The sequence below is a fragment of the Notechis scutatus genome, chromosome 2 (assembly GCF_049901735.1).
Source record: "Notechis scutatus isolate UNSWTSFEM ecotype Mainland chromosome 2, rNotScu1.2, whole genome shotgun sequence".
NCBI classification, from domain to species: domain Eukaryota; kingdom Metazoa; phylum Chordata; class Lepidosauria; order Squamata; family Elapidae; genus Notechis; species Notechis scutatus.
Window position 1 is genome coordinate 75331742 of NC_142010.1, and position 25451 is coordinate 75357192.

The 25451-nt window shown below is 38.2% G+C and overlaps 1 protein-coding gene across 1 annotated transcript in view; it reads left to right on the forward strand.

Moving 5' to 3' along the window:
- Nucleotides 1-1215: 1215 nt before the first annotated feature.
- FAT2 (FAT atypical cadherin 2) overlaps nucleotides 1216-25451 on the forward strand; it is an 81497-nt gene continuing 57261 nt past the window's right edge. The window contains exons 1-3 of the mRNA XM_087955124.1: nucleotides 1216-1356; nucleotides 19195-22449; nucleotides 22980-23294. Of these exons, the coding sequence (XP_087811250.1) occupies nucleotides 19203-22449; nucleotides 22980-23294 (3562 nt within the window). The 5' untranslated portion in view covers nucleotides 1216-1356; nucleotides 19195-19202. The remainder of the gene's footprint in view (nucleotides 1357-19194; nucleotides 22450-22979; nucleotides 23295-25451) is intronic.

Genomic DNA, 25451 nt, shown 5'->3' on the forward strand with positions numbered 1-25451 from the left:
GGGTGCTATTTACTTCCATGATATTAGGTGGTGCCCCACTTCAAAGCTTCAGCAGCAGCTGCATGCAAATGTTTAAAAGCACAGAGAGCAAGATAAGAGCCTGGGCGATGCCAAGAATCAATGATTTAGGTGTCAAGCCTTGGTCCTCCAGTGCTAAAATCTGGGTGCATCGTGAAAGGAAAGATTGGAACCATCCTACAAAACCCAACTCAGCATAAAACCCAACTCCACCAGATAGCCTAGAAGGATGCATGGTTGATGGGCCTGAAAGCCCAGGGAGTTTCACAACAATAAAGGAGAATATTTGCAGTTTAGGGTTGAAATGAGGCGTCCTTGATGCTCTCCGAGCTTGGTTGTTTTCTTGCAGATGTTTCTAACTAGCACTGATGCTGTTACTTAGTTTTGGTAATGAAATCCCCAAGAAAACAACCAAACTCAGACAGCAGCAAAGTTGCACATCTGTACTTAAAGCTTCCAACCTAGATCATCTGCCAAGGTCACCAAAAACCTTCCAGACCAAACCCCAATTGAGAAATGGGTCAGATTATCAATTTCAACCCAATACACCTGGGGTTGCAAAGGCACAGCCTTATCAGTAGCTGGACCAAGAATTTGAGATTAGAGACCAGTAAATAATTAACAAAGATTTTTCAAAGCTGTTGAGACAATATCTCTCCCAACCCTCACTTTTGGGGGCGGGGGAGTCCATCCCTTGGTATTCGAGACTAAAAGAAAAAAAGCAAAGGGAGCATTTTGCGGGGGAGATGGTGGGGCAAGAAAGAATCCACATCCCTCACCTTTTCCCCCTCCCCTCGGACTCCAGTATTTGGCATTTTTTTCCTCAAGAGGAAGATAAGCCACTGCTACTACTTTTCTCTAATTGGCGCTCCCTCAGAAGCAGGGTTTTTCCACAGGGCCGGGGTCCCTTCGCGCCTTTCCACCCTCGGGCGCGCGCCCACAATCTCCACAGGCCGCGCGACACACACAGCTCCCCGGCGCGCGCTGTTTCGCTGCCTCTCAAACACGCGCGCGACACCTTTTGCTTGAACCCGGGCGCGCAGGTACCCCCCACCCCGCCCCACCCTTTTGGCGCTGCTTCTTTTCTCCTCCCCGGCAGCCGGAGGAGGAAAGGGGCGAAGAGGGCGCGAGTGCGGCTGCCCCTCCTCTAGCTCCTTCGGCAACTTTTCAGCTGCCTTGAACTTCTTTCTCCGAAGAGCCGCTGCCGCGAGCGGCCATCGTGATGCGCTTTCCCCAACCGGCTCGGCGCTGTACACCGTCCTCCTCGGAAGATCCAACCAGACAAAGGGAGAGCTGGTAAAAAAGATTTGGAGGAACGCGCCTTTCTTGCAATACCAGGTATATAGAAGGAAGGGCCGGGCGGCTTCGTTGCTGGGTTTTAGCGCGCAGGAAGGGTAAAGCGTGTGCGTAGGACAGAGTTTCTTTCCAATTCGTTTTGCACGGGAAGGCCGGGGCGCTGAATTCGGGCGCCCCTTTGGAAAACAAATGGAGAACTGTAAGGGAAGCGCGGAGTGCGGGGTGGGGTGGAGAGGGAAGCGATGCGGGCTGAAGCAGGTTTCGCAGTCGCCCTCGAAACCTTTGGCGACTAGTCCGGGTAGGATTTTAGGCGCTTAGCGGCGGCTGAATCCGAAGACGAACGGCGCTTGGGCTGCGTTCACGCGGCGCGCTAAAACAGAGTAGGACGGAGTTAGCACACAAAAAACTTGAGTTTGGTTTCTTTTATTTCTCACAGCGTTTAAATTGGGTTCCTTTAAGTTCTGTTTCGATTGTTTTGATTCCATTTTGTGGCTTAATGGTTATCACAAAGCCAGCCAGTCTGGTTTATTAATGTTTTATTCTCTCTGCAAATTCTGTATTCGAATGAAATGCGTTCTGCAGATCCAGTCGTGTTGGGTAGGTGCCCTACACTTTCATGGGGTCGAATTGTCAAGTGACATGTCTGTGCTTTTCAAAAAGTGGTATGCCTACGTCTTATTAATACCAACTGATCTGGGAATTATTTTGGTGAACCTTGGAGTTGTATTTAACTAATCTTCCGTGCTGCTGCAACTACGCCTACAAAGAAGTGAAAAGAAGTGAAAAGTCTTCAATTGAAAATCAAATAAAAAAAATATGGGCTATGAAATTTTATGATCCCACCTGCTACCTGCTATTGCCTCAGCCTCCTGACTGGTCTGTGGGGGTAAACTACTGATCTGTTTTAAGGATTATTTTGATAAGTACTGAAATCATAAAAAGAAGTGCTTTCAACATCTGGGATGAAGCACAAAACAGTACTAGATTTTATTTAAAGAAAAAACCAGTTGACTGTTGAGAATGTTCTGTTTATTACTTTCTTCTACACCTTTGCTATGTTGTCCAAGTTCTAACTCTAGGAATATCAAGATGAGTCAGCGTTGAGTTGGTTCTTCACAGTGAAATCAATTGATTTAATCTGCTGGCTTTAATGGAGCAAATTATCCATTTCTATTATGAGAAGACTATACATTTCCAAAACATACATACCTCCATGTAGATAACTTTATGACAGTTTGCAACTGAATACAGCTGATGACTATGGTAGTAAGAAGTGGATTTAGTTTTTGGAACTGGGATAGAGAGACAAATGTTTTACCAAAAACATATAAGCAGGTTGGAGTGATCCTCCCCAGGTTTCTCTATCCTATTCATGGGCTTTATGTCATTATGAAATTGTAGCTAATCTTCCATTGGAATTTAAAACTTAAAATGAAATCGTGCCAGAATACTCAAACAAATGAGTAATTCTGCCATTACAGATGTTTGAACAAGATTGTAAAATATGTCTATCAGCCTGACTGCTTATTGCTGTCATCGACAAATTGACAGCTGTGAGAAGTGTTGAACAGATACCTCAGTGGAGCCAAGGCCTCCCAGATGTTGTCTTTCCGTACAGGTGTGATGTATGTGCATATGTGTATTTCCATACCTTGTTAATGAATATTCATGTGTGTGAAAAGATACACCAGATTCTTGGTAGAGCAATAGGATTGACTGCTTTAGGTAACAATCTATAAGTAAACTTAAATCATGACTGATGTACATTTTGTTTCTTCTGGGACAAGTGAGAGAAAGATAGAAGGTAGGTGAAGAAGGGAGAGAAAGGAAATATGCAGATGTTGACAGAACAAAGGTAACACAAGCAGTAGCAGTTATCAGAGAATTAACCTTGGGGATTTAAGAGCAGACTAATGACAAAGATCAGCTGGTCAATGGCATCTACTTCTTAGAATAATGTGACATTTCAAATTAAAATGATAGAATTCTAAACTTTCCTTGAAAGAGACACAAAGTGGCGTATCAGGAGTGTGGAGGAGCATGGATCGGACAGCCAGTAATTTCCGATATTTCTACTATAAGTCACAACCTTATGTTACAAATTAGCCAATTGTTGTCTGAGTAGAATATAATGGCACTGGATCTGATACAGCCAGTATTTTATCTGTTAACATGATAGTGGCATACATATAGGTAGGGTTCATTTACTTCATTCATGCTTTCGTGGATGTAGAAGACAGCTGTATTTGCATGCAGTTTAACTGGAGAATTCTGGTGCCGTTAATTCTGGTTTAATTCTTCCTATTGGCAGGAGTGACTTAACTAACCAGGAATTAAAAGTTTAGTGTTACAAGTGAAACTCAAAAAATTAGAATATTGTGCAAAAGTTCATTTATTTTAGTAATGCACCTTAAAAGGCGAAACTAATATATGAGATAGACTCATTACATGCAAAGCAAGATAGTTCAAGCCGTGATTTGGCATAATTGTGATGATTATGGCTTACAGCTCATGAAAACCCCAAATCCACAATCTCAGAAAATTAGAGTATTACATGCAATCAATAAAACAAGGATTGTACATAGAACAATATCGGACCTCTGAAAAGTATAAGCATGCATATGTACTCAGTACTTGGTTTGGCCCCCTTTTGCAGCAATTACTGCCTCAATGCGGTGTGGCATGGAAGCTATCAGCCTGTGGCACTGCTGAGGTGTTATGGAAGACCAGGATGCTTCAATAGCAGCCTTCAGCTTTTCTGCATTGTTCGGTCTCATGTCTCTCATCTTTCTCTTGGCAATGCCCCATAGATTCTCTATGGGGTTCAGGTCAGGCGAGTTTGCTGGCTAATCAAGCACAGTAATCCCATGGTCATTGAACCAGGTTTTGGCGCTTTTGGCAGTGTGGGCAGGTGCCAAGTCCTGCTGGAAAATGAAGTCAGCATCCCCATAAAGCTCGTCTGCGGAAGGAAGCATGAAGTGCTCCAAAATCTCCTGATAGACAGCTGCATTGACCCTGGACTTAATGAAGCACAGTGGACCAACACCAGCAGATGACATGGCTCCCCAAATCAACACAGACTGTGGAAACTTCACACTGGACTTCAAGCATCTTGCAGTGTGTGCCTCTCCATTCTTCCTCCAGACTCTGGGTCCTTGGTTTCCAAATGAGATGCAAAAGTTGCTCTCATCAGAAAAGAGGACTTTGGACCACTGAGCAACAGACCAGTTCTGTTTTTCTTTAGCCCAGGTAAGATGCTTCTGACGTTGCTTCTTGTTCAGGAGCAGCTTGACAAGAGGAATACGACGTTTGAAGCCCATGTCCAGGATCCATCTGTGTGTGGTGGCTCTTGATGCACTGACTCCAGCCTCAGTCCACTCCTTGTGAAAGTCCCCAACACTTTTGAATGGCCTTTTCCTGACAATCCTCTCCAGGCTGCGGTCATCCCTGCTGCTTGTGCACCTTTTTCTTCCACACTTTTCCCTTCCACATAACTTTCTATTAATGTGCTTTGATACAGCACTTTAGGAACATCCAACTTCTTTTGTGGTTTTCCCTCCTTATGCACGTCTGTCAGGTCAGCAGTCTTTCCCGTGATTGTGATTCCTATTGAACCAAACTGAGAGACCATTTAAAGGCTCAGGAACCCTTTGCAGGTGTTATGGCTTAATTAGCTGATTAGAGTGGGACACTTTAAGCAGAGAATATTGAACCTTTTCACAATAGTCTAATTTTCTGAGATTGTGGATTTGGGGTTTTCATGAGCTGTAAGCCATAATCATCTCAATTATGCCAAATCATGGCTTGAACTATCTTGTTTTGCATGTAATGAGTCTATCTCATATATTAGTTTCACCTTTTAAGTTGCATTACTGAAATAAATGAACTTTTGAACGATATTCTAATTTTTTGAGTTTCACCTGTACAAACTTTTTTGTGAGTGGTTATTCTTAAAAACTGTAAGCCAAATTTCTCATGGTTTTTGGGGGGAGGGGGTTGCTTTTGCAATCCAAACTTCTTGCAGTGGCAGCAAGTCAAAGCTCCACTTTGAATTGTACAGTAATATCTTAAATTCTGCTTTATTAAACCATTCTTTTTGGTAAAAAGAGCCAAACAAGAATGTACCAGGACGCAACCTGTCCACACAGAATTCAGTGTCTTTGTATGCATAGTGAAGAATGCACATGGATTTTTTTCTCCCTGAGTATATTGTAATTAATTTAGTTTAATGAATATTCCTTTAACCATTTAATTATTGGCCATATATTTTCAATACTTTACTTTCACATGAGACTTAATGTAGAATATTTAGTCTTAAAATAGTTATTTCAATAATTTAAATGGAAAGAGTAAGTTCAAAAGTCCTGCCCAAGACTTTCCTGGAAGTTTCGCAGATTAGCAAGTTTTGAAAGCTTTTTTTTTTTAACCATCAAAGTTCAGTTAAATGAAGTTCAGTTTATGTTAAATGAAAAAATGAAAAACGAATGTAGCGTATTACCATACATACTATTTACTATTTTCATTACTTCCAGCTCTCTGGTGTTAAGAGACTGATACTCTTGTTCTGTTAATAAACTTTTGTAGAAGACCATTGGAAGTGTTAAGCAAGTAAATATAAACATTGTCCTTATGAAGAAAGGGAAGGGGAAATAAAAAATAATTTAAGCACACCTGGAATGCAGCATCAGCTACAGGCAACAAATGCATTTTGCATTATGATGTTGAGAAACAACTGTTGGCTTCAATACAGATTGTATAGGATCATTCATGCTGGTTCTTAGCTGCACAACATGGTTTTTTTTTCCTGCCTCTCATTAATTGTGTCTGTAACAGCAAGTGAATACAGGCACAAATGTTCCACACATATCAACAGGCACATTTTAATCTTCAGAAATGCATGGAGATAATAGGATTAAAAGTAAGAGACTTTTCTTGAAACCTGGGTACCATTGTGTTATTAGAATACACCCAATTTTGCTGAACAGGCAAGATTTCTCCCTCTCCCCCTTTTTTGTGGTTTTTCGGGAGAGGTGGAGTAGAAAAAGCAAGCATCATGCAGTATAGACATTTTCTTTTCCTGGTTCTTCAAGGTACAATAGAGTCCTTTTAAGCACATGGAAGAACCATTTTTTTAAAATGCAGAAATCAAGTAGTATCACTGAGATAAAGTCACCTGTGCCTTCCATTTTGCAGTGCAATAGTAATAATTTCTTTTGGACATCCCTCACAAAAGTGCATTCCTACAAATCATTAATGGTGGCTTTTAAGAATAGCTACTCCACCCTAAATCTCATTACCCCACATCTATATATAATAGTTAATGGAACACAGAAAAAACAAACAATGTATCATAAGTATATGAAATTTTACACATTTTCACTAAAGGTTAACCATATTTCATAGAACTTATTCTTATATAATCTACATCTTATATCCTACTTATCTGAGAGTTACAAGTAACATCAGATTTTCAGTCCATTGGGTAGTTGAGACCATACATTTATATTTCTAGTGTTGAATGACTTATCTCTTAACAAGAATAGCACAAAGAATCCATTTTGGGGTAATTCAGTCAATTTCCATGTAATAGAAATAATTCAAAAGAATATAGATATCAGAAAACTTTGTCCCAAACTCATATTAATATGTAGCTAATTTCCCCCAGAAGAAGAATAAATTTAGGACATTGGCAAAACATATGCTTTAAAGAAACTTTTATGTTTTGCATGCACAGAATATTATTCCCTACATAGTAACATCCAGGTAATAAATTAAAAAGAAAAGAAACCTAATAATAGAGGGAGGTCTATTTATTTATTTATAACCTGTCTTTATTATGTTTACAAATAACTCAAGGTAGAAAACATATTCGACACACCTTTCCTCCTCCTATTTTTCCCATAACAATAACAACCCTATGAGGTGAGCTGGGCTAAGTGAAAGAGACTGGCCCAGAGACTACCCTGTTGGCTTTCATGGTTAAGGTGGGCCTAGAACTCACAGTCTTCTGGTTTCTAATCTAGTGCCATAATCACTAAATTAGCCTAAACTGGCTCTCTGTGTTGCAGTTACACAAATTCGGGGACAATGATAAGTGCTCAAATGGGATAAATACATTACACTTCCAATTCTTACGTCATTAAATCAACCAATCAGGTCTTGCTGTTTTGTTACACTTTATTTTTTCTTCAATGGCAGACTCACAAAAGTCTAATGTAAGAAATTAGACATTTTAATTGTTTTTATTTCGATGCTGTCCTTCAATCTGAAGTTTTCCATAAATAGATGAAAATCAGTCAAAATTATAAAATAAAAATACATACTCAAATATTAAACAAATAAAATGAAACAAACAAATAAAAGCAATAATTTACATGCATAATTTTAATAGAGCAATGGAAGTCAGTGAGAACTGACAGAAGCAATTCCCAAATTCATTTTTCTCCTTGGTGGTTTTGAAGTTCTGGACCTTGTGAAATTTTCTGCCAAGGACTGAATGCACCAATAATGTTTTAACCACAAATCTTGCTTCCAGAGTGAACAAGAACTGTTTGTAAGGACATGTCTCCTGATAGCCCGTTGAGGAAGAAGGGTGCATCCTTCCCCATGCCTTCTGGTCCTGCTTGCCCTATCTTTTGTATGGTGTGGTTGTCAGACAACTTTCTAGATGCATCCTACTTCATCTTTTGTTTTTTAATGATGCTTTTTAATCTATGCAGATGTGTTCATAGACAATACAAGCCTATGACATCCTTATCAGTGTCACTTATATCCTATGATCTATTGCTATACTGCCTTTGAAAGAGAAAACAAGAGAACTTGATGCATTTGAAATAACAACCCCTCTCTATGCCATAATGCCTACAAGTTTGTGTCTTTCGATCTGGAAGTACCTGGGGAGAAAAATTAGGAGAGCAGAGTCAAGGATTTATTGACAAAAACTAATGAGGGAGAAATCTGTAATCAAGTTTCAAAGTTTTCCCATAGTTTTTCAAGGACACTAAATTTGCTAACAAGGGATAACATTGTAGGCTGCATGAAAGATGAACGCATTTAAGATTTAATTCTTTTTACTACCAAGTACTCACATGCCTTTGAAAACTGCTAATAAGCAATAAAGTCAAAGTAAATTCAGTACACCTTTGTCAATAGAAAGTATGCATACTGTCATTTGTGATATTTAGTCAATTATAGAAAGCTTTTCCTGCTTTTTTTTTAAACCTGGCCTAACATTACTTATATATATTTAATTGTATATCTATGTCAGCTATTCAAAGTAGAGCAAGCAGTGAGTGAGGGCCACAGTTCAGCCTACCAAACTTTCAGAAAGCTGTAAGGGGGTGATCTAGTAATGTCTCTGGAGGGGTGGGATGCCTGTCTGTCTGTCTATGAGGATTTCAGAGTAGGAATGGGAATAGGAGGCTTGTTAGAGGCAAAACAGTCCAGTTCCAATCTTTGATACCTTAAATATCAAAAGAGTTAACATTTGTGATGAAATAAGGGTTTAAAGGTGAAGAAAGAGCAGTTTACTATTTATCCACTTTACTATCAGATTTTGTGGGCATAACTTGAGGGTACTGGTGATTGTGTGTTGCCCATCCACTTTAGACAACCAATATATAAGTGTAGCTAAAATGCTGTCTGCTCCATAGAATTAAAATGAGACAAGTGCATACTTTAAATCTAAGCTAGTGGGTGGGCTATGACTTATGGACCTGACCTATTACCAGTTAGGTAATTGCTAAACATTTTTGCTTTTTTTCTTGAATGTCAAAGTCTTAAAAAAAAAATCTGTCCCCATTATGAGATTTAAGTTGCTACTGCCTGTTTCCATGTGGATTGAAAATTATCAGTACTGACTTGAAGATACTAAAAGCAACAATAACATCATCATCATCATCATAAACTGTTTCATGGGAAATAGTGGGAAAAGTCCATGATTAACTTGAGTGCAACATGGTGATATTTGTAAGTTTGCATATTGTATTACAGTAAACCTTCAATTTATCACACCATGATAGAGTGTCTTTGAACAAATTCTGCTAGATCCAGTTTTTTCTCAGTATTAGGCAATAATGGACTTTGCCTCAAACTATAACAAAAACTGTTAGCAGATCACTCTGGATAATATTCAATCCATCTCCTCAAAATAGATATGAATTATTAAAGTAGTTACATTTATTGGATATTTGGCTTTAACAGATATTCCCTTCTCCTATTTGTTCAATAAATGAAATTATTCACTTTTTGTAAGATATTTTGGAAATTACTGAAGAGGGTATAAATCAATCAATAAAGTAAGATATTTAAATGTTTATAATAGTGTCGTTGCTTTTGCTATTTTCAAAATGGGAATTTTTTATAGAAAGCATCGACTTATCTGAAGTATCCTAGGGAAAAAAGAGTCAGAATTTTAAAATTTTGGCTCATTTTCTATGGAAACAGATTTAGAATGTTTCATCAGTGGGTATTTTGCCTGAGTTTTCTGATGTTTAGCAAAAAGTATTACTTTTAAATTTAAAGAAGAGTAGCTCATTGGTAAAGTCAGTACTTTGCATGCATAATGTCTTGTACTTGCTCTGGCATTTCTGGATAAAAGGCTCAACTGGCAGAAGGCAGGAAACCTTTGAGAGATGTTGCCAATCAAAGTAGCCAATACAGAGCTTTCTCTCTTCCAGGTGGTATCGCTTGTGTATATCACTTTATTTCTCCAGTTTGAAACCTAATATAAAGTTCAAAATGTACCTTAAATCTAATCTAAAACTTATCTTCATGATAATTTGCATCTGGGGGAAAAAAATCATTCATACAATTGTTTTTTTCCACCTTTCACTCTATTTCTTAGTTTGGCAGTTTACTATTTATTGGCTTGGTTTTTCATCAGATGGAAAATTGGAAGAGTATATTTGTAGGCCACATTTGAAGTATGAAGTCCTTGGTGCTCTCTGATCTTGGTGGTTTGCTTGCAGATAGAGGTTTCATTATCAAACTAGGTAATACACTGCTCAAAAAAATAAAGGGAATAAAAAAATAAGACATCATAGATCTGAATGAATGAAATATTCTTATTAAATACTTTGTTCATTACATAGTTGAATGTGCTGACAACAAAATCACACAAAAATTATCAATGGAAATCAAATTTAGCAACCCATGGAGGTCTGGATTTGGAGTTACACTCAAAATTAAAGTGATAAAAAACACTACAGGCTGATCCAACTTTGATGTAATGTCCTTAAAACAAGTCAAAATGAGGCTCAGTAGTGTGTGTGGCCTCCACGTGCCTGTATGACCTCCCTACAACGTCTGGGCATGCTCCTGATGAGGTGGCGGATGGTCTCCTGGGGGATCTCCTCCCACACCTGGACTAAAGCATCCCCCAACTCCTAGACAGTCTGTGGTGCAACGTGGCATTGGTCGATAGAGCGAGAGATGATGTCCCAGATGTGCTCAATTGAATTCAGGTCTGGGGAACAAGCGGGCCAGTCCACAGCATCAATGCCTTCGTCTTGCAGGAACTGCTGACACACTCCAGCCACATGAGGTCTAGCATTGTCGTGCATTAGGAGGAACCCAGGGCCAACCGCACCACATATGGTCTCACAAGGGGTCTGAGGATCTCATCTCAGTACCTAATGGCAGTCAGGCTACCTCTGGCGAGCACATGGAGGGCTGTGTGGCCCCCTAAAGAAGTGCCACCCCACACCATTACTGACCCACTGCCAAACCAGTCATGCTGGAGGATGTTGAAGGCAGCAGAACGTTCTCCACGGCGTCTCCAGTCCCTGTCACGTCTGTCACATGTGCTCAGTGTGAACCTGCTTTCATCTGTGAAGAGCACAGGGCACCAGTGCCGAATTTACTAATCTTGGTGTTCTCTGGCAAATGCCAAACATCCTGCACGGTGTTGGGCTGTAAGCACAACCCCCATCTGTGGACGTTGGGCCCTCATACCACCTTCATGGAGTCTGTTTCTGACCGTTTGAGCAGCCACACGCACATTTGTGGCCCGCTGGAGGTCATTTTGCAGGGCTCTGGCAGTGCTCCTCTTGTCCCTCCTTGCACAAAGGCAGAGGTAGTGGTCCTGATGCTGGGTTGTTGCCCACCTACGGCCTCCTCCATGTCTCCTGATTTACTGGCCTATCTCCTGGTAGCACCTCCATGCTCTGGACACTACGCTGACAGACACAGCAAACCTTCTTGCCACAGCTCGCATTGATGTGCCATCCTGGATGAGCTGCACTACCTGAGCCACTTGTGTGGGTTGTAGACTCCGTCTCATGCTACCACTAGAGTGAAAGCACCACCAGCATTCAAAAGTGACCAAACCATCAGCCAGAAAGCATAGGAACTGAGAAGTGGTCTGTGGTCACCACCTGCAGAACCACTCCTTTATTGGGGATGTCTTGCTAACTGCCTATGCTTTCCACCTGTTGTCTATTCCATTTGCACAACAGCATGTGAAATTGATTGTCAATCAGTGTTGCTACCTAAGTGGACAGTTTGATTTCACAAAAGTGTGATTGACTTGGAGTTACATTGCATTGTTTAAGTGTTCCCTTTATTTTTTTGAGCAGTGTATCTTCAGTGCTAGAAAGGAAAACAGGTTTGCTTTCTGTTTACATATAGTAGCTTGCCCAGTCATTGTTGTGAGGGTGTTGTTTTCTCCTTTTAGTGTCTTGATTAGGTTGTTATTTACTGCTTGTTGTTTAAGTAGGTTGTTCCTTAATTAAGGTATTTTTTACTGCTTTATCATTTGTCTGGTGTTAATTCTGGTGTTAGTTCCTACTTATTAGGATGTTGATTATTGGTGAGGTTTTTAGATTTTTTTTTTACTGTCTCTTGAATGGTGTGTTTGTCTCTATGTACCTGTTGGTGGCTGATTTGTCTGAGTGCCAAGCTTCTAGGAATTCCCTAGTGCTTTTTGGATTTAACTTGGTCTAGGATGCTAACATTTCCCAGTTGAAACTATGGTTGAGTCTGTCCATGTGTTACAAAACTAAGGATTTTCATTTTGTCTTCTGTCATGGATCTGCTCTGCTAGCCTTCTGCCTATCTGTCCTACATAGTGATTATTACAGTCCTGACACTGTGTTATAGGTGACTCCTGTATTTTCTTTTTGGGCTACTGTGTCTATTAGTTTGTTTAAGATGTTTTAGGAGCTTTAGTTGATGAAATTCAATGTGGAGAAAAGTGAAGTCCTACACTTAGACAAGAAAAACCAAAAGTACACATATAGACTGGGTGAAACCAGGCTAAATAGTAGTAACTGTGAGAGGGATCTTGGAGTCTTAGTGGACAATGAGCTAAATATGAGCCAGCAGTGTGCAGCAGCAGCCAAAAAAGCTAATGCAATCCTAAGTTGATTAACAGAGGGATACAATCAAGATCAAGTGAGGTACTAATACCACTCTATAAAGCCTTAGTAAGACCACACCTAAAGTACTGCATCCAGTTTTGTTCACCACATTATAAAAAAGATGTTGAGACGCTAGAAAAAGTACAGAGAAGAGCAACCATTTAGGGGGCTGGAGACTAAACATATGAAGAACGGTTACAGGAACTGGGCATGGCTAGTCTAGTAAAGAGAAGGACCAGGGGAGATATGATAGCAGTCTTCCAATATCTGAGGGGCTGCCACAGAGAGGAAGGGGTCAAGCTATTCTTTCCATATTGTGTTGGTTGTGCTGTAGTGAGTTGAATAGTCAGTTACTTTTTGATGAAATTCTGTGGGTATCCATTTTGTTGGAAGCTGTTGTGTAAGTGGTCTGCTTCCTTCTTCTAGTATTATGGGTTGCTACAATGTGTATGTCCTTATCTGAATAATGCTCTTACACAGCTCCTCTTGTGGAAGGAGATTGGGTTATTACTTTGATAGTGGAGAATTTAGTTAATGGTGGTGGAATGTTGTTTTTATAAATGTATATTTCTAATTTGCTACCATTTCCTCTTCTGATAAGGAATTATTTTCTTCTTCTGTTGTGAATCTTATTCATTTGAAGATGTTACTCACTATTTCATGTAACTTCTCAACCAAAAAGTTATTCTTAATTATGACACAAAGGTGTCATCTACATATGGGTTCCTTATTTTTAATTGTACAGGAGTGCTGTATTTTCCAGATACTGCATTATATAATCTCTGCTATGAATCCTGAGAGTGGTGATCCTATGAGTGCTCTTTGTTGGTATAGTTGTCTATCAAACTGAGATAGTAAGGCAGAAGCTGATCAAATCCATGATTTGGGGTATTTTCAATTTTTGTGAATTTGATTAGGTCAGCTGTGTTTTATAGTATTGCTGCCATGGATTTTTGTGCTTTAGTGACTGTATATAATCACACATAAGCCCATCTGTGGATAAGACAACAGTAAAAATATGAACCAAAATATTATAAAAAATGTGTTACCAGCAGATAACTTGACCCTTGACTTTTTAACTGCAACAGTTGGTGGGAAACTGCAAGTGGTTACATCATATTTTAAAGCCATGATGGTCTTTTAAAAAATCTGAACCCTGGTCTGCAGGAACCCAATTTTTGAAGGATATTTTGGAACCTAAAATTCTTAATTTATCTGCAAGTAATTTAACTGTCTCTATCACTGATTTTTTTTTGTGTGTGTGTGTGCTTTTCAATCAATTTTTGACTCCTGGCAACTGCTAGATAGATCCCTACAGTTTTCTTGGCAAGGTTTTTTTTTCATAAGTGCCTTGCCATTTCCTCCTTGCTAGGCTGATAGAGATTAAGAGTACATGGTTATCAGTTAGCTTCATGCCTAAGGCAGGACTAGAACTCATGGTCTCCTGGATCCTATCCTGATGCCTTAACCACTTTACCAAACTTAACTTCTTTCTAGCTAAAAGGAGTTAGCAAAAGCTAGAAAGACTAAAAATTTAATTCACTGCCCATAGTTTGACTTTACATAGTGTTCATACCTAGAAGAGAAATACTATCACGGTTATGTACGCCACAGAGGTACTGATATATAATAAGGAGGACTTTCTTGTTAATTACTAGGTTATCACCTTGGTTTGTTAAGCCATGTTTGGACTTTTAGGCATGCTGGATTTCTGATAGTAGCAATGGGAGGAACAAGAAGCAGGAATATGCACTTATTGTCTCATCTATAGCTTTACTATCATGATTTACAAAACATAGACTAACTTCCAAGCACACCACATGAATGCTATACAGCAATTGTATCTGTTTCTTTAACAAATTTGTTTGAATTTCCTTGCTTCAACTAAGGCTTGTTTCAGACAAACATAATGCTCATTAATTCATAATTAGAAGAACTTGCAATTTGAATTTGATCATCTTTGTTTTCTTCATGTCACAATATTGTAGCAATTGGGGGGGGGGGAGCCTCAATAGAGGCAGTTTCTGATTGCCATGTATTCATCTCTCATTAATATCACTTGCAAGTAATGGATATAGAACATCTGCATGCATTTATGTAGTGTTCTTGATATCTTCTGAAAGAAGCCATAGTTACATCTAGAGTGTGCTGGGCAGGAATTGCATACCCATCTGCAATATAGAAATTATTTATGAAGACCCCAAAATGCTGAAGGTTTTCCCAAGTCCCATCTACAGCTTCTTTAGGCAAGCCGAGACAAAGTGGCATTTCTGCAGACAACCATCTGCTATCTAATCTCCTAATGTAGTAATTTATCTTTCTTTATTGCCCTGGGATTCCTGGCAGTACAAAGCTTCATCCTGTGTGTTTACTCTATGGAGCTATACTTCTCTTAGGTAACTAGATTCTTTACAGAATAATATCAAAATGCACATAATTGGAGTGTGAACCGTTTCTCATCTCAAGGGTTATAGCCTCCATTATTATGGCGGATTATAGATTGAGAAGGACAGAAAAATATAAAACACAGCAGTGCCCCCAGTTTAGCCACTGCTTTTCTACTTGATAGCTTTATTGGCATTCTCATGACATTGGCTGTGTTCACATATTAAGTCACAATACAATTTGCTAAAGTTACTATGCTGTGAGAGTCCAGCCACTGTATTTTGCAAGCCATGGTTTACATATTAGAGTGGTTGAATATAACTTTTACTACTACAAATACAGCTTACTAACCATGTAAATTTACTTTGTGGTTCAAATTCAATACTTTCTAATATTTTCAGGAACAATAAAAGTCAGGTTAGATCCACACTATGTACTATATTTATTTGCAGCACATCAGCTTTTGAATAGTGATATTATTATTATGGGATATATTTATGTATATCATGCTTTGTATAACAACTTCTTGCAAGGCCATGCTCATAGTATATAGTTATCTGAAGAAAGGATGTGATTTTAAAAATAACATTTTCTGTTAGAAAGACAAAGCAATGGAGGTTATGTCATTTTTGAATGCTAGTATGCCAAAACTAATGAAATGACATTCTTGTAGTCCTCTGTTCATTCTGATCAAACTTATTAAAAAGGGAATTTCCCCCCCTAACTAATCGAAAGAGGGTAGCATTAAATGTGTCTGCTGTGTATTTGTATATTCAATGAGCACTTTATCAGGGACTGCACTTTATTATACCACTATCAAAACAAATCCACAAAAATTAAAGATCTGCACTAAAAGAATTAAATCTCTCTCTGATCCCTTGATCACTTATAGTCAAGTCCATTGTCTACTGTTGAGTCTTTAATGTTTTTTTTAATCTATTTAGTCACAGGAACATAAAATTCCCAGTGATTCTCCCAAACTCCAATTTTTCATCACAGTGAACTTTGCTTCTACAATATGAATGACTTCTGTCTATATGCCTGCTAACCAGGTCCCTGACCAGCAGATCACAGAAAGTCCTAACATTTTTTTCCCAAAGAAGATTGATGGCATGCTCAATAAACTTTGGCTGAATGTTCAATTCAGAAGGTTTAGTTTGTGTCTTCTGCAACAGTCCTCTTATGTTCATTCCTCTGTTAATCTCAATTTGAATCTTTGTTTTGGAGGAAAGTCCTAGTTTTGTTATTTATTACCAGATTTTCATCTCTTTGAAACCCCTATGTTTGCCTATGGGAGAAATGGCGTCAGCTTCCCTCAAGTTTAGCAGAGTGAGAAGATAGAGCAGTTTGCAAAGATAGATATCGGTATTCACTGTGCCAGAATTAATGCAAGGACGTCATAGGTCACCCATCTTCCACCCATGAAAATTTCCCCAAAATTATCTTTGAAAGCAGTCTCAAGAATCAATACTTTCATCAGATTAAATGTGAACTGATAGAAACTGGTCTGGGGGGATTTTTCTGCTGTGCATTACTATGTACAATAATTGGATTCCCAATGGAAAAGGTAGGAGTTATAAATGTGAGAATAACTGACCTTTTAATTCTTTGGTCTTCTGAATAAATAATCTATGTGATTTCCTGTGTATTTGTTTACTTAAACTGCTATTTTCAAGTGACCTTCACAGATAATGAAGCAATATGTATGGCCAAGCCAGATTTTTGGACAGTATTTTCCCACCCCTTGCATGAGGTTGTGGAAACCAGTAACCAACCAAGCAAAGCCCCATCTGCAGGATGCAGGCAGCACATGAAACCATACCCCTTCCAGTCTGTGAAGAAACCTCTTTCCATGGAACCGATCCCTGGTGCCCAAAAGTTTGGGGGCCACTTGTCTACATTGTGGAAGGACAAGGACATGTAGGGAAATATATGTCTGAGAGATGAATGCAGCAATGTTTAGAGATAGTTAAGAATGATTATGCACTCAGTAGATATCGATCGTTCTTTGAACTGTGTATTCTTCCACAGTTGTATCAGGGTGAGTTCATTTAAATAAAGAAAGCTAAACCACTTCAATATAACTTCAGTACCATAGATTCTATTTTTCCTGTGCCTTGTTTTCCTCTTCCAAACTCATACATTTCCTCTTTCAATGTGCATTTTATACTATATGAACCTCTGAGCAGAAACTGTATAGGTGACAGTTCCTCCTGGCCACAAAGGAGGAAGCCTCTTTGACCAGTATGGAAACACAAGGTCTAAACCCCTCAGTTGAAAGCATTGCTGACAGCTTAGCAGTTCTGTTTCAGATAATTAATTAGCCCTGCACATTTTGCATGCTGCAGACCTGAAGCCATAGCAGTACTGTAAGGAAGAGAGAAAATAGCTTTCCTTGTTTATCCCTTTTTGCTGCAGCTGTAAGCGTTACTGAATTGTGCTGTGCAAGAGTATAATAGTAGTCTTGGGATGTTCCAATGTATGTTATTGATATTTTTTTATACAATGAAATCTTTAGTTTGACAATATGCATATTAGAATGCTTTTATACTGTTACAATCCTACCCTCTGGAGCAGTTTCGTGCTATTTTTTAGAAGAAGTTACTGCTGCTCTCTGCAATAAGGAAGGCGAGGAAAGGGAAAAGTTAGGAAAGATGTTCAGTTGCTAGTTGTCAAGCCCCACATAGTTAGCAAACTCAAGAATGAAGAATTAGTTGGACTTCAGAGAAGAATTTCAAAAGCTAGTCAGGGGTAAGAATTAATCTTGAAAACTGCAAGAGGAATTTCCCAGCATTATTTGGGTATCTGAATAATTACTACTTCAGACTTACATACAAAGTAATATAGGATTGATCTTGCTTCTCCATGTGCTAATTTGCTCTTTGTCTAGTCTCTAGATGATCAGTGTCCTCCAAGCTGATGCCCTGATAATAATGGACTGTAGTTCTCATAATTCTTAGCAAGTAAGACCAATTATGGGAATCCAATACATTTGGAGAATATTTAAGGGAAGCTGGTAGACTAAATGTAACGAACAGTGATGAAATGTTTAGAAATTGACAGCTACATTGTATGCCAAATGAAATGGTATTTCAATATAACGTATTTTTCCATGTTACTGATTAGTGTGCCTGTAGGGGTCAGAGAATGTTTTCCCAATTATACTGTGAAACAATTAATAGTGGATTAACTATTAAAATGGTTGCTTTTTCTAGAAAGAAATTGATACTTTCAAGTGCTGTACAACTTTTGATATTACACAGACACACACACACACACACACACACACACACTTCAATTTATGTAGCACATTAAGCCTTAATGAGATTTATTTGGTTTATGGATTAACATGATGCATGAACATGCCAATTATATTTAACCAGTTACTAAGACATGAGATTTAGTCATATGAAGGACCTTTCTACAATTCACTAAGGAAAACGATGACAACTTCCTGACTACCATATTATATGCAGTTCAAAATCTCTGTATTGTATGTAATGTTACTATAAAATGGCATATTAAGGCTGCAGTGCTTCAATTCCAGAAAGATGCTTCAGCGCAAATGAGTTGCAGAATCCAATCTAAAAGCAGCTTCGCCTTTGCTTGGAATCATGTAGCTGCTGTACAGTCATAACTTACATTTTGTTGCTATATAAAAAACATGTCATTATGGGATTCTCTTAAATTATAGACTAATTACTGCTAACCTAAACAAATGGATCAAGAAAAAAGAATCTAGTAAGCTTTTAAACTAAAAAAAAGTTTTGTTTCAGAAGAAAAGAAATGGAAATCAGTTTCTTGCCTGAACTGGAAAAGGCATATAGAGCAGCAGATGACAAGTCCTGATGACATTATGCATGTTACAGGGTCACAATTCAGCATTCCCAAACGTGCAAAATGAGCTGTCTTAGAATTGAGATGGTACAGTTAAAATAGAAAATAGAACTATTTCTGGTTTTTTTATCTTGAAAGGGTTTCTGAAAAAATAAATCTTATGTTGTTTAAGCTTTAAAAATGACAAAAAGAACTTGATAGTAAATAGTAAACATATAGCTTAGGTGTCACATAATGTTTTTATATCATGCTCTGTCTAAAACCATTCACTCTCTTGTTTTCATTTTCCTCCCTTTAGGATCTGCAATGGATACAAGGAAGCTTTTTGTGAACTTTGCCCTTTGCTTAGCATTGTTTCTGGCTTGTGAGGGGAATTCGGAGAAAGGCAATGGATCCCTTTTACACTTTACTTATCCTCTTTATAACACTTCAATCTATGAAAACTCAGCACCCAAAACTTACATGGAGAGCTATGTCAAAATGGGTATATACATCGCAGATCCAGCATGGGATATCAAATATCAAATAGTTTTTGGGGATACTAGTGGTCTCTTTAAAGCTGAAGAATATATTGTTGGAGACTTCTGTTTTTTGAGAATTAGAACCAGAAGTGGTAACACTGATCGGTTGAACAGAGAGTTCAAAGACAAGTATCTTTTAATAATCCATGCCAGAGAGAAAACATTTGCCTACGAGACATGGGCCAAAGTGCTGGTCCAAATTCTTGACAGAAATGACCTAAAGCCTCTATTCTCACCCCCTTCTTATAAAGTGACAGTTGAAGAAGACACACCTCCAAAAACTACAATTGGTTGGGTCAGTGCCACAGATGCTGATATTGGTCAGAATGCAGAGTTCTATTATATGCTAAGCACAAGGTCACAATTATTTACCATTCATCCCACCAGTGGAATAATCATGAGTGCAGTGAGACTGAATGCTACCCACAGAGGGAAGCACCAGTTAAAGGCCTTGGCTGTGGACAGAATGAGGAAGATCTCTGAAGGAAATGGTTTTGGAAATATGGCCAGTCTTACCATCCTGGTGGAACCATCTACCAGGAAACCCCCTGTTATTGCTTCAGTGAAGCCAGTTGATTCTGCTGAAGATCTCCTTTACGCTACTTTAAGTGTAAAAACTGATGGCTCAGGAGCTGGGGTGGATGCTGTTGATATTGTGGATGGAGACCCAAGAGGGCATTTCAGAACTGTAAGATCATACATGGGAAGTAATGACTTCATGATAGTATCAGACAAAGAGATCAATTGGAGCAACAGTCCACGTGGTTTCAATCTCAGCTTGCAGGCTAAAGACAAGAACAAGCCACCTCTTTTTTCCCAGACTGTATTTGTTCAAATACAACCTTCTAAATATACCTCTGCCAAATTTGAAAAAGATAGTTATCAAGTCCAACTCAATGAATTTGCGCCCCCTGGAAGTCATGTTGCCATGGTTCAAATTACTCCAGTTCTCCAAAATGTAAAATATATGCTGAAACTAAATTCTGATAGCATTAACTTTAAAATCAACCCACAAACTGGTGTGATAACTACAGCAAAAAGAATAGATTTCCATAAACAGTCTCATTTTGAATTTGAAGTTACAGCCACCTATAGACATCTTTCTACCACTGTTATTGTTGACGTTGTTGATTGCAACAATCATGCTCCTAGCTTTACCCGATCTTCATACCTCAGTAGTTTTGATGAAAATCTGCCTCCTGGCTCAAGTGTTCTCTCAGTAAAGGCTACAGATAGTGATAGTGGGGAGAACGGCTTCGTTACATATAATATAGCCAATCAGAAAACGGTTCCCTTTGTCATTGACCCATTTACAGGCATCATATCTACTACCAAATTAATGGATTATGAGTTAATGCAGAGGTTGTATTATTTGCGCATCTGGGCATCAGATTCAGGATCTCCTTTTCGTCATCAGACTGATGTTTATGTTTCCCTCTTTCTGAATAACCTAAATGATAATGTGCCAGTATTTGAGAAGATTAATTGCAATGGAAGCATTCCATGGGATTTACCTATTGGGCACTCTGTGTTCACAGTTTCAGCCATTGATAGGGATGAACTAAATCCCATAAAATATGAAATCAAGTCTGGCAATGAAGAACAGTTTTTTGAATTGAATCCGGTGTCTGGTGTCATTTCCCTGAGAGCACATTTCAAGGATTTCCACTACCACTCGCTCCTACCGATTTCCTATGCTCTCAAAATTAGCGCTACTGATGGAAATAATTCTGCATCCCCAGCATGTATAAATATTACTGTGGTCAAGCAAGAAACTCCTCTCTCTTTTCAGTGTGAGGAAACTGGGGTACTGAAGGAATTGGCTAACACCATAATGCAGTTTGCTGTCTCCCCCTCTCCAGACCACCAGGATGAAGATTCCTCGTTGAATACGTATCTTATAAACCGTCATGCACCACAGTTTGATGACACCTTTCCACGGTCTATTGATATACCGGAGACAACCCCAGTTAACTCTACCATTGCTCAGTTGACAGCAATAGACAGTGATGCTGGCTTTAATGGAAAGATGGTCTATGTCATCTCTTCGGGAAACGAGGAGAGCTGTTTTGATATTGACACAGAAGTGGGTTTACTGCTAGTACTTTCTCCTTTGGACCATGAGAGAACAAGTTTCTATGTACTTAACATCACAGTATATGATCTCGGCAGTCCTCAGAAGTCAACATGGAAATTATTAGCTGTGAATGTTCTGGATGTAAATGACAATGCACCTACATTTTTGCAAAGCACATATTTAATACCTATACCAGAGGACATAAGAATGGGTACAACAGTTGCTGTGTTGACAGCTAATGATGCTGATACAAATGACAACAGCAGAGTGAAATATTCCTTTCTCACACACAGTGATAAATTTGCTATCAACAGTGTTACTGGAGAAGTAGTAGTGACTGCTACTCTTGATAGAGAATTGGAGCCTCAGTACATATTAAAAGTTGAAGCCAGAGACCAGCCACAAAAGGGTCATCAACTCTTTGCAATTGCTGATCTGGTTATTTCTTTGGAAGATGTAAATGACAATGCTCCGTACTGTATCCCAGCCTTGAACAAGATGAATGTTCCTGAGGATTTGCCTTTAGGGACCATTCTACTATTCCTGGAAGCTTTTGATCCAGATATTACCTCTGAAGGAGAGCTGGAATACAGTCTGATCACTGATCATGAAAATACGTTTCATCTGAATGAACTTACAGGGTCTTTAACATTGGAAAAAGAATTAGATTATGAAAAAATGGAGTTTTATAATATCTCGGTGAAGATTAGTGATGCTGGGAAGCTCTCTTCTCTCTGCTACATTGAGGTAAATGTTTTGGACATTAATGAAAATCTGCACCCTCCTTCCTTTGATTCTTTTGTGTATGAAGGATCAGTGAAAGAAAACAGCCAAGAAGGGACACCTGTGATGAGAGTAGTAGCTCAAGATGGTGATAGAGGAAAAGATGGACAAATCCAGTATTTCATCAGAGAGGGATCTGGCATGGCTCTCTTCAACATTGAAAATGACACAGGTAATAATGGTATATTGTAGGGGGAGAATAGAAGAAGAGTGATCAAATAATAACTTATAAGATTATGATTTATCATTTTTTTCTCTGATATTAACCATCATAAGCCTTCTAGTATACAACAAACATTGCCTGCTTGCAACAAAAAAATAATAATTCTGTAGGAGGCATTGAATGCATGCTTCTTCGTAATATACTAACTAGAGTTAGTGGAAGGCTATATTATATAAATTTCTCAAAAGAGCACATTGCATTTTCAAATGCACCTGATTTTATAGTAAATGCTTTTCTTGTTTGTTTAATGATAAGATTGGACCAGTTATATAGCTTGCATTGTATTGGTTAGGATAGATTTATATCTGCAGAAACTGAAAATATAGTCATTATAAAGAAGAAGAGAGTATTTCCATAGATTAAGTTGCTTTTCAAGAGTTCCAGAAGAGAAACTCCACTTTAATTCTCAAAAAGATCATAATACTGTATTTAATTTTGTTTTTGATACTGGAAACCATGTAATACTCTGTTTCTCTCAGGTGTTATTTTTACCATGGGGCCACTCGACAGAGAATTGTGCTCTCATTATTGGTTGACAGTACTTGCTGTTGATAAAGGATCAGTCCCCCTGTCTTCTGTGGTTGAAATTTACATTGAAATCAGTGACATCAATGATAATCCACCTCAGATGTCCAGAACGGTCTTTTATTCTTCTGTCTTGGAGAATTCACCAGCCAACACTTCCATCCTTCAAGTTGAAGCTGTTGATCCAGATACTGATTCACAGGGAAAACTGACTTTCCTCATCATAAATGGAAACCATCAAGGAATGTTTGCCATTAATCCATTCACTGGTAAGGTTTTTTTTAAAAGACATACCTACTGTATAAGCTGTGTGCTTTAGTTTCTCTTGCTCACTATTTTGACATTCAAATGTATATTCATATTGCTTGGAAAAAATGTATACTGTTTTTAGTTTAGATTTCTCTGATCATTGCAGAAGGAAGATTAAGTAACACAAAAACAAAATCATTAGTGCTTAGTACAACTTCCATTAAGATGAGGAGGTTGTTATCTCATATAATTGTAGGGGATTGAGAAATAGTAATTAATCTTGATTAAATTTCTATGTTGCCCATATTTATTTATTTATTTATTTTATTTTATTTGGTTTGTCAATTGCTTACAAGATAATAGGTATAAGTAAAAACATAGTTATGAATACATGGATACATATAAGAAAAATAAAAGAAACAATAGGACAAGGGACGGTAGGCACATTGGTGCGCTTATGCATGCCCCCTACAGACCTCTTAGGAAAGGGGTGAGGTCTATAGTAGACAGTCTAAGGTTAAAGTTTTGGGGAAGAAACCACAGAGTCAGGTAGAGTATTCCAGACATTGATCACTCTGTTGCTGAAGTCGTATTTCCTGCAATCAAGTTTGGTGCGGTTAACCTTGTGTTTGTATCTATTGTGTGCTCTTGTGTTGTTATGGTTGAAGCTGAAGTATTCATTGACAGGTAGGACATTGCAACGTATGATTTTATATACCATACTTAAATCGGACCGAAGGCGGCGTAGTTCTAGTTTTTCTAGGTCTAGAATTTCAAGTCTGGTGGCATAAGGTATTCTGCAATGAGTAGAGGAGTGGAGAACTCTTCTTGTGAAATATTTCTGGACTTTCTCAACTGTGTTAATATCAGATACGTAATGTGGGTTCCAGACTGATGAGCTGTATTTGAGTATTGGTCTAGCAAATGTTTTGTATGCTCTAGTTATTAGTGTTATACTACCAGAGAAAAAGCTACGTAAGATTAGGTTAAAAACTCTTAACGCCTTTTTGGCTATGTAGTTATAGTGGGCTCTAGCACTTAGGTCATTAGAGATGAGTACTCCAAGATCCTTGACAGAGTTTGGATCATCAACAAGGTCTTGACTATTCAGCCTGTATTTTATTTTCTGATTTTTTTGCCAATATGTAAGACAGAGCATTTATTTGTTGAGATTTGAAGTTACCATTTGTTTGACCATTCTGATACATAGTCAAAGTCTTTTTGAAGGGTAGCAGTATATGCTGTTCTCCGTTAAATTTATCTATTTGTGTCTAGCATATTAATTTTAAGATAAATGTTAATACTGCATTTTCCTACCTTAGCACTCGTCAGAATTGTTTGAAGTGTAATTCCTACATTTTTTCCCTTATGGATGTTTTCATTTATGATGAGTTTGGTAGCTGCCTAGAGCCTTCAGGATTAGATTTTATTGAAATGAAGAAAACAATTGAATAAAGTCAGCATTGATTTTATCTAGAAATTCTGAGAGTTGTACCCATGTGGTATAACTCATATGGAGGGTTCCAGTCTGGAGAAAACTATTTAGAGTAGAGGTTAGCAACCTTGTTCTGTATCAGGACCAGTGACCATAATGCCACTGGTAAGCAACACTGTTTTCTTTTCCTTGTCTGCCTCATGGCTCATCTCATCAGTAGGAGGCATGTTGCTTTCCCCATGCTAAATAGGTTTTTCAGCTTCTTTCAGTATCCTGAAGATGCAAATCACCTTGCAGTTTGATTCTTAAACATTTTACTTGCTGAGTTGATCACAAAACAATTCTGCATATATATATACTTTGCTTCAATTGTTGTCCGTTGAAATGTCAATTAATGATGATACATAGATAATGGATAAGTAATTTAGTATGTGGAATTTAGTCTGCCATAATCTGTTCCTATATCTAATGCTATATGTTATATCTTTAGGTTATACTTGATGTTTTAGATATCATGTGATGAACATACATGTGGGAACCAGACTGCTACCTAACATGATACAGGATACATCTAAAACTAATAACGTTCAAATAAACCATTACTGATTACGATATTGTGAATAAATTGTGCAACTTGTAGAATTGTACAAGTGATCATCAAAACAGTGAATTGTTAGATTCCTTTTATTTCAGATATCCCCATTTAAAAGGGAATAACATTATTTAACAAAGTTGGTATGCT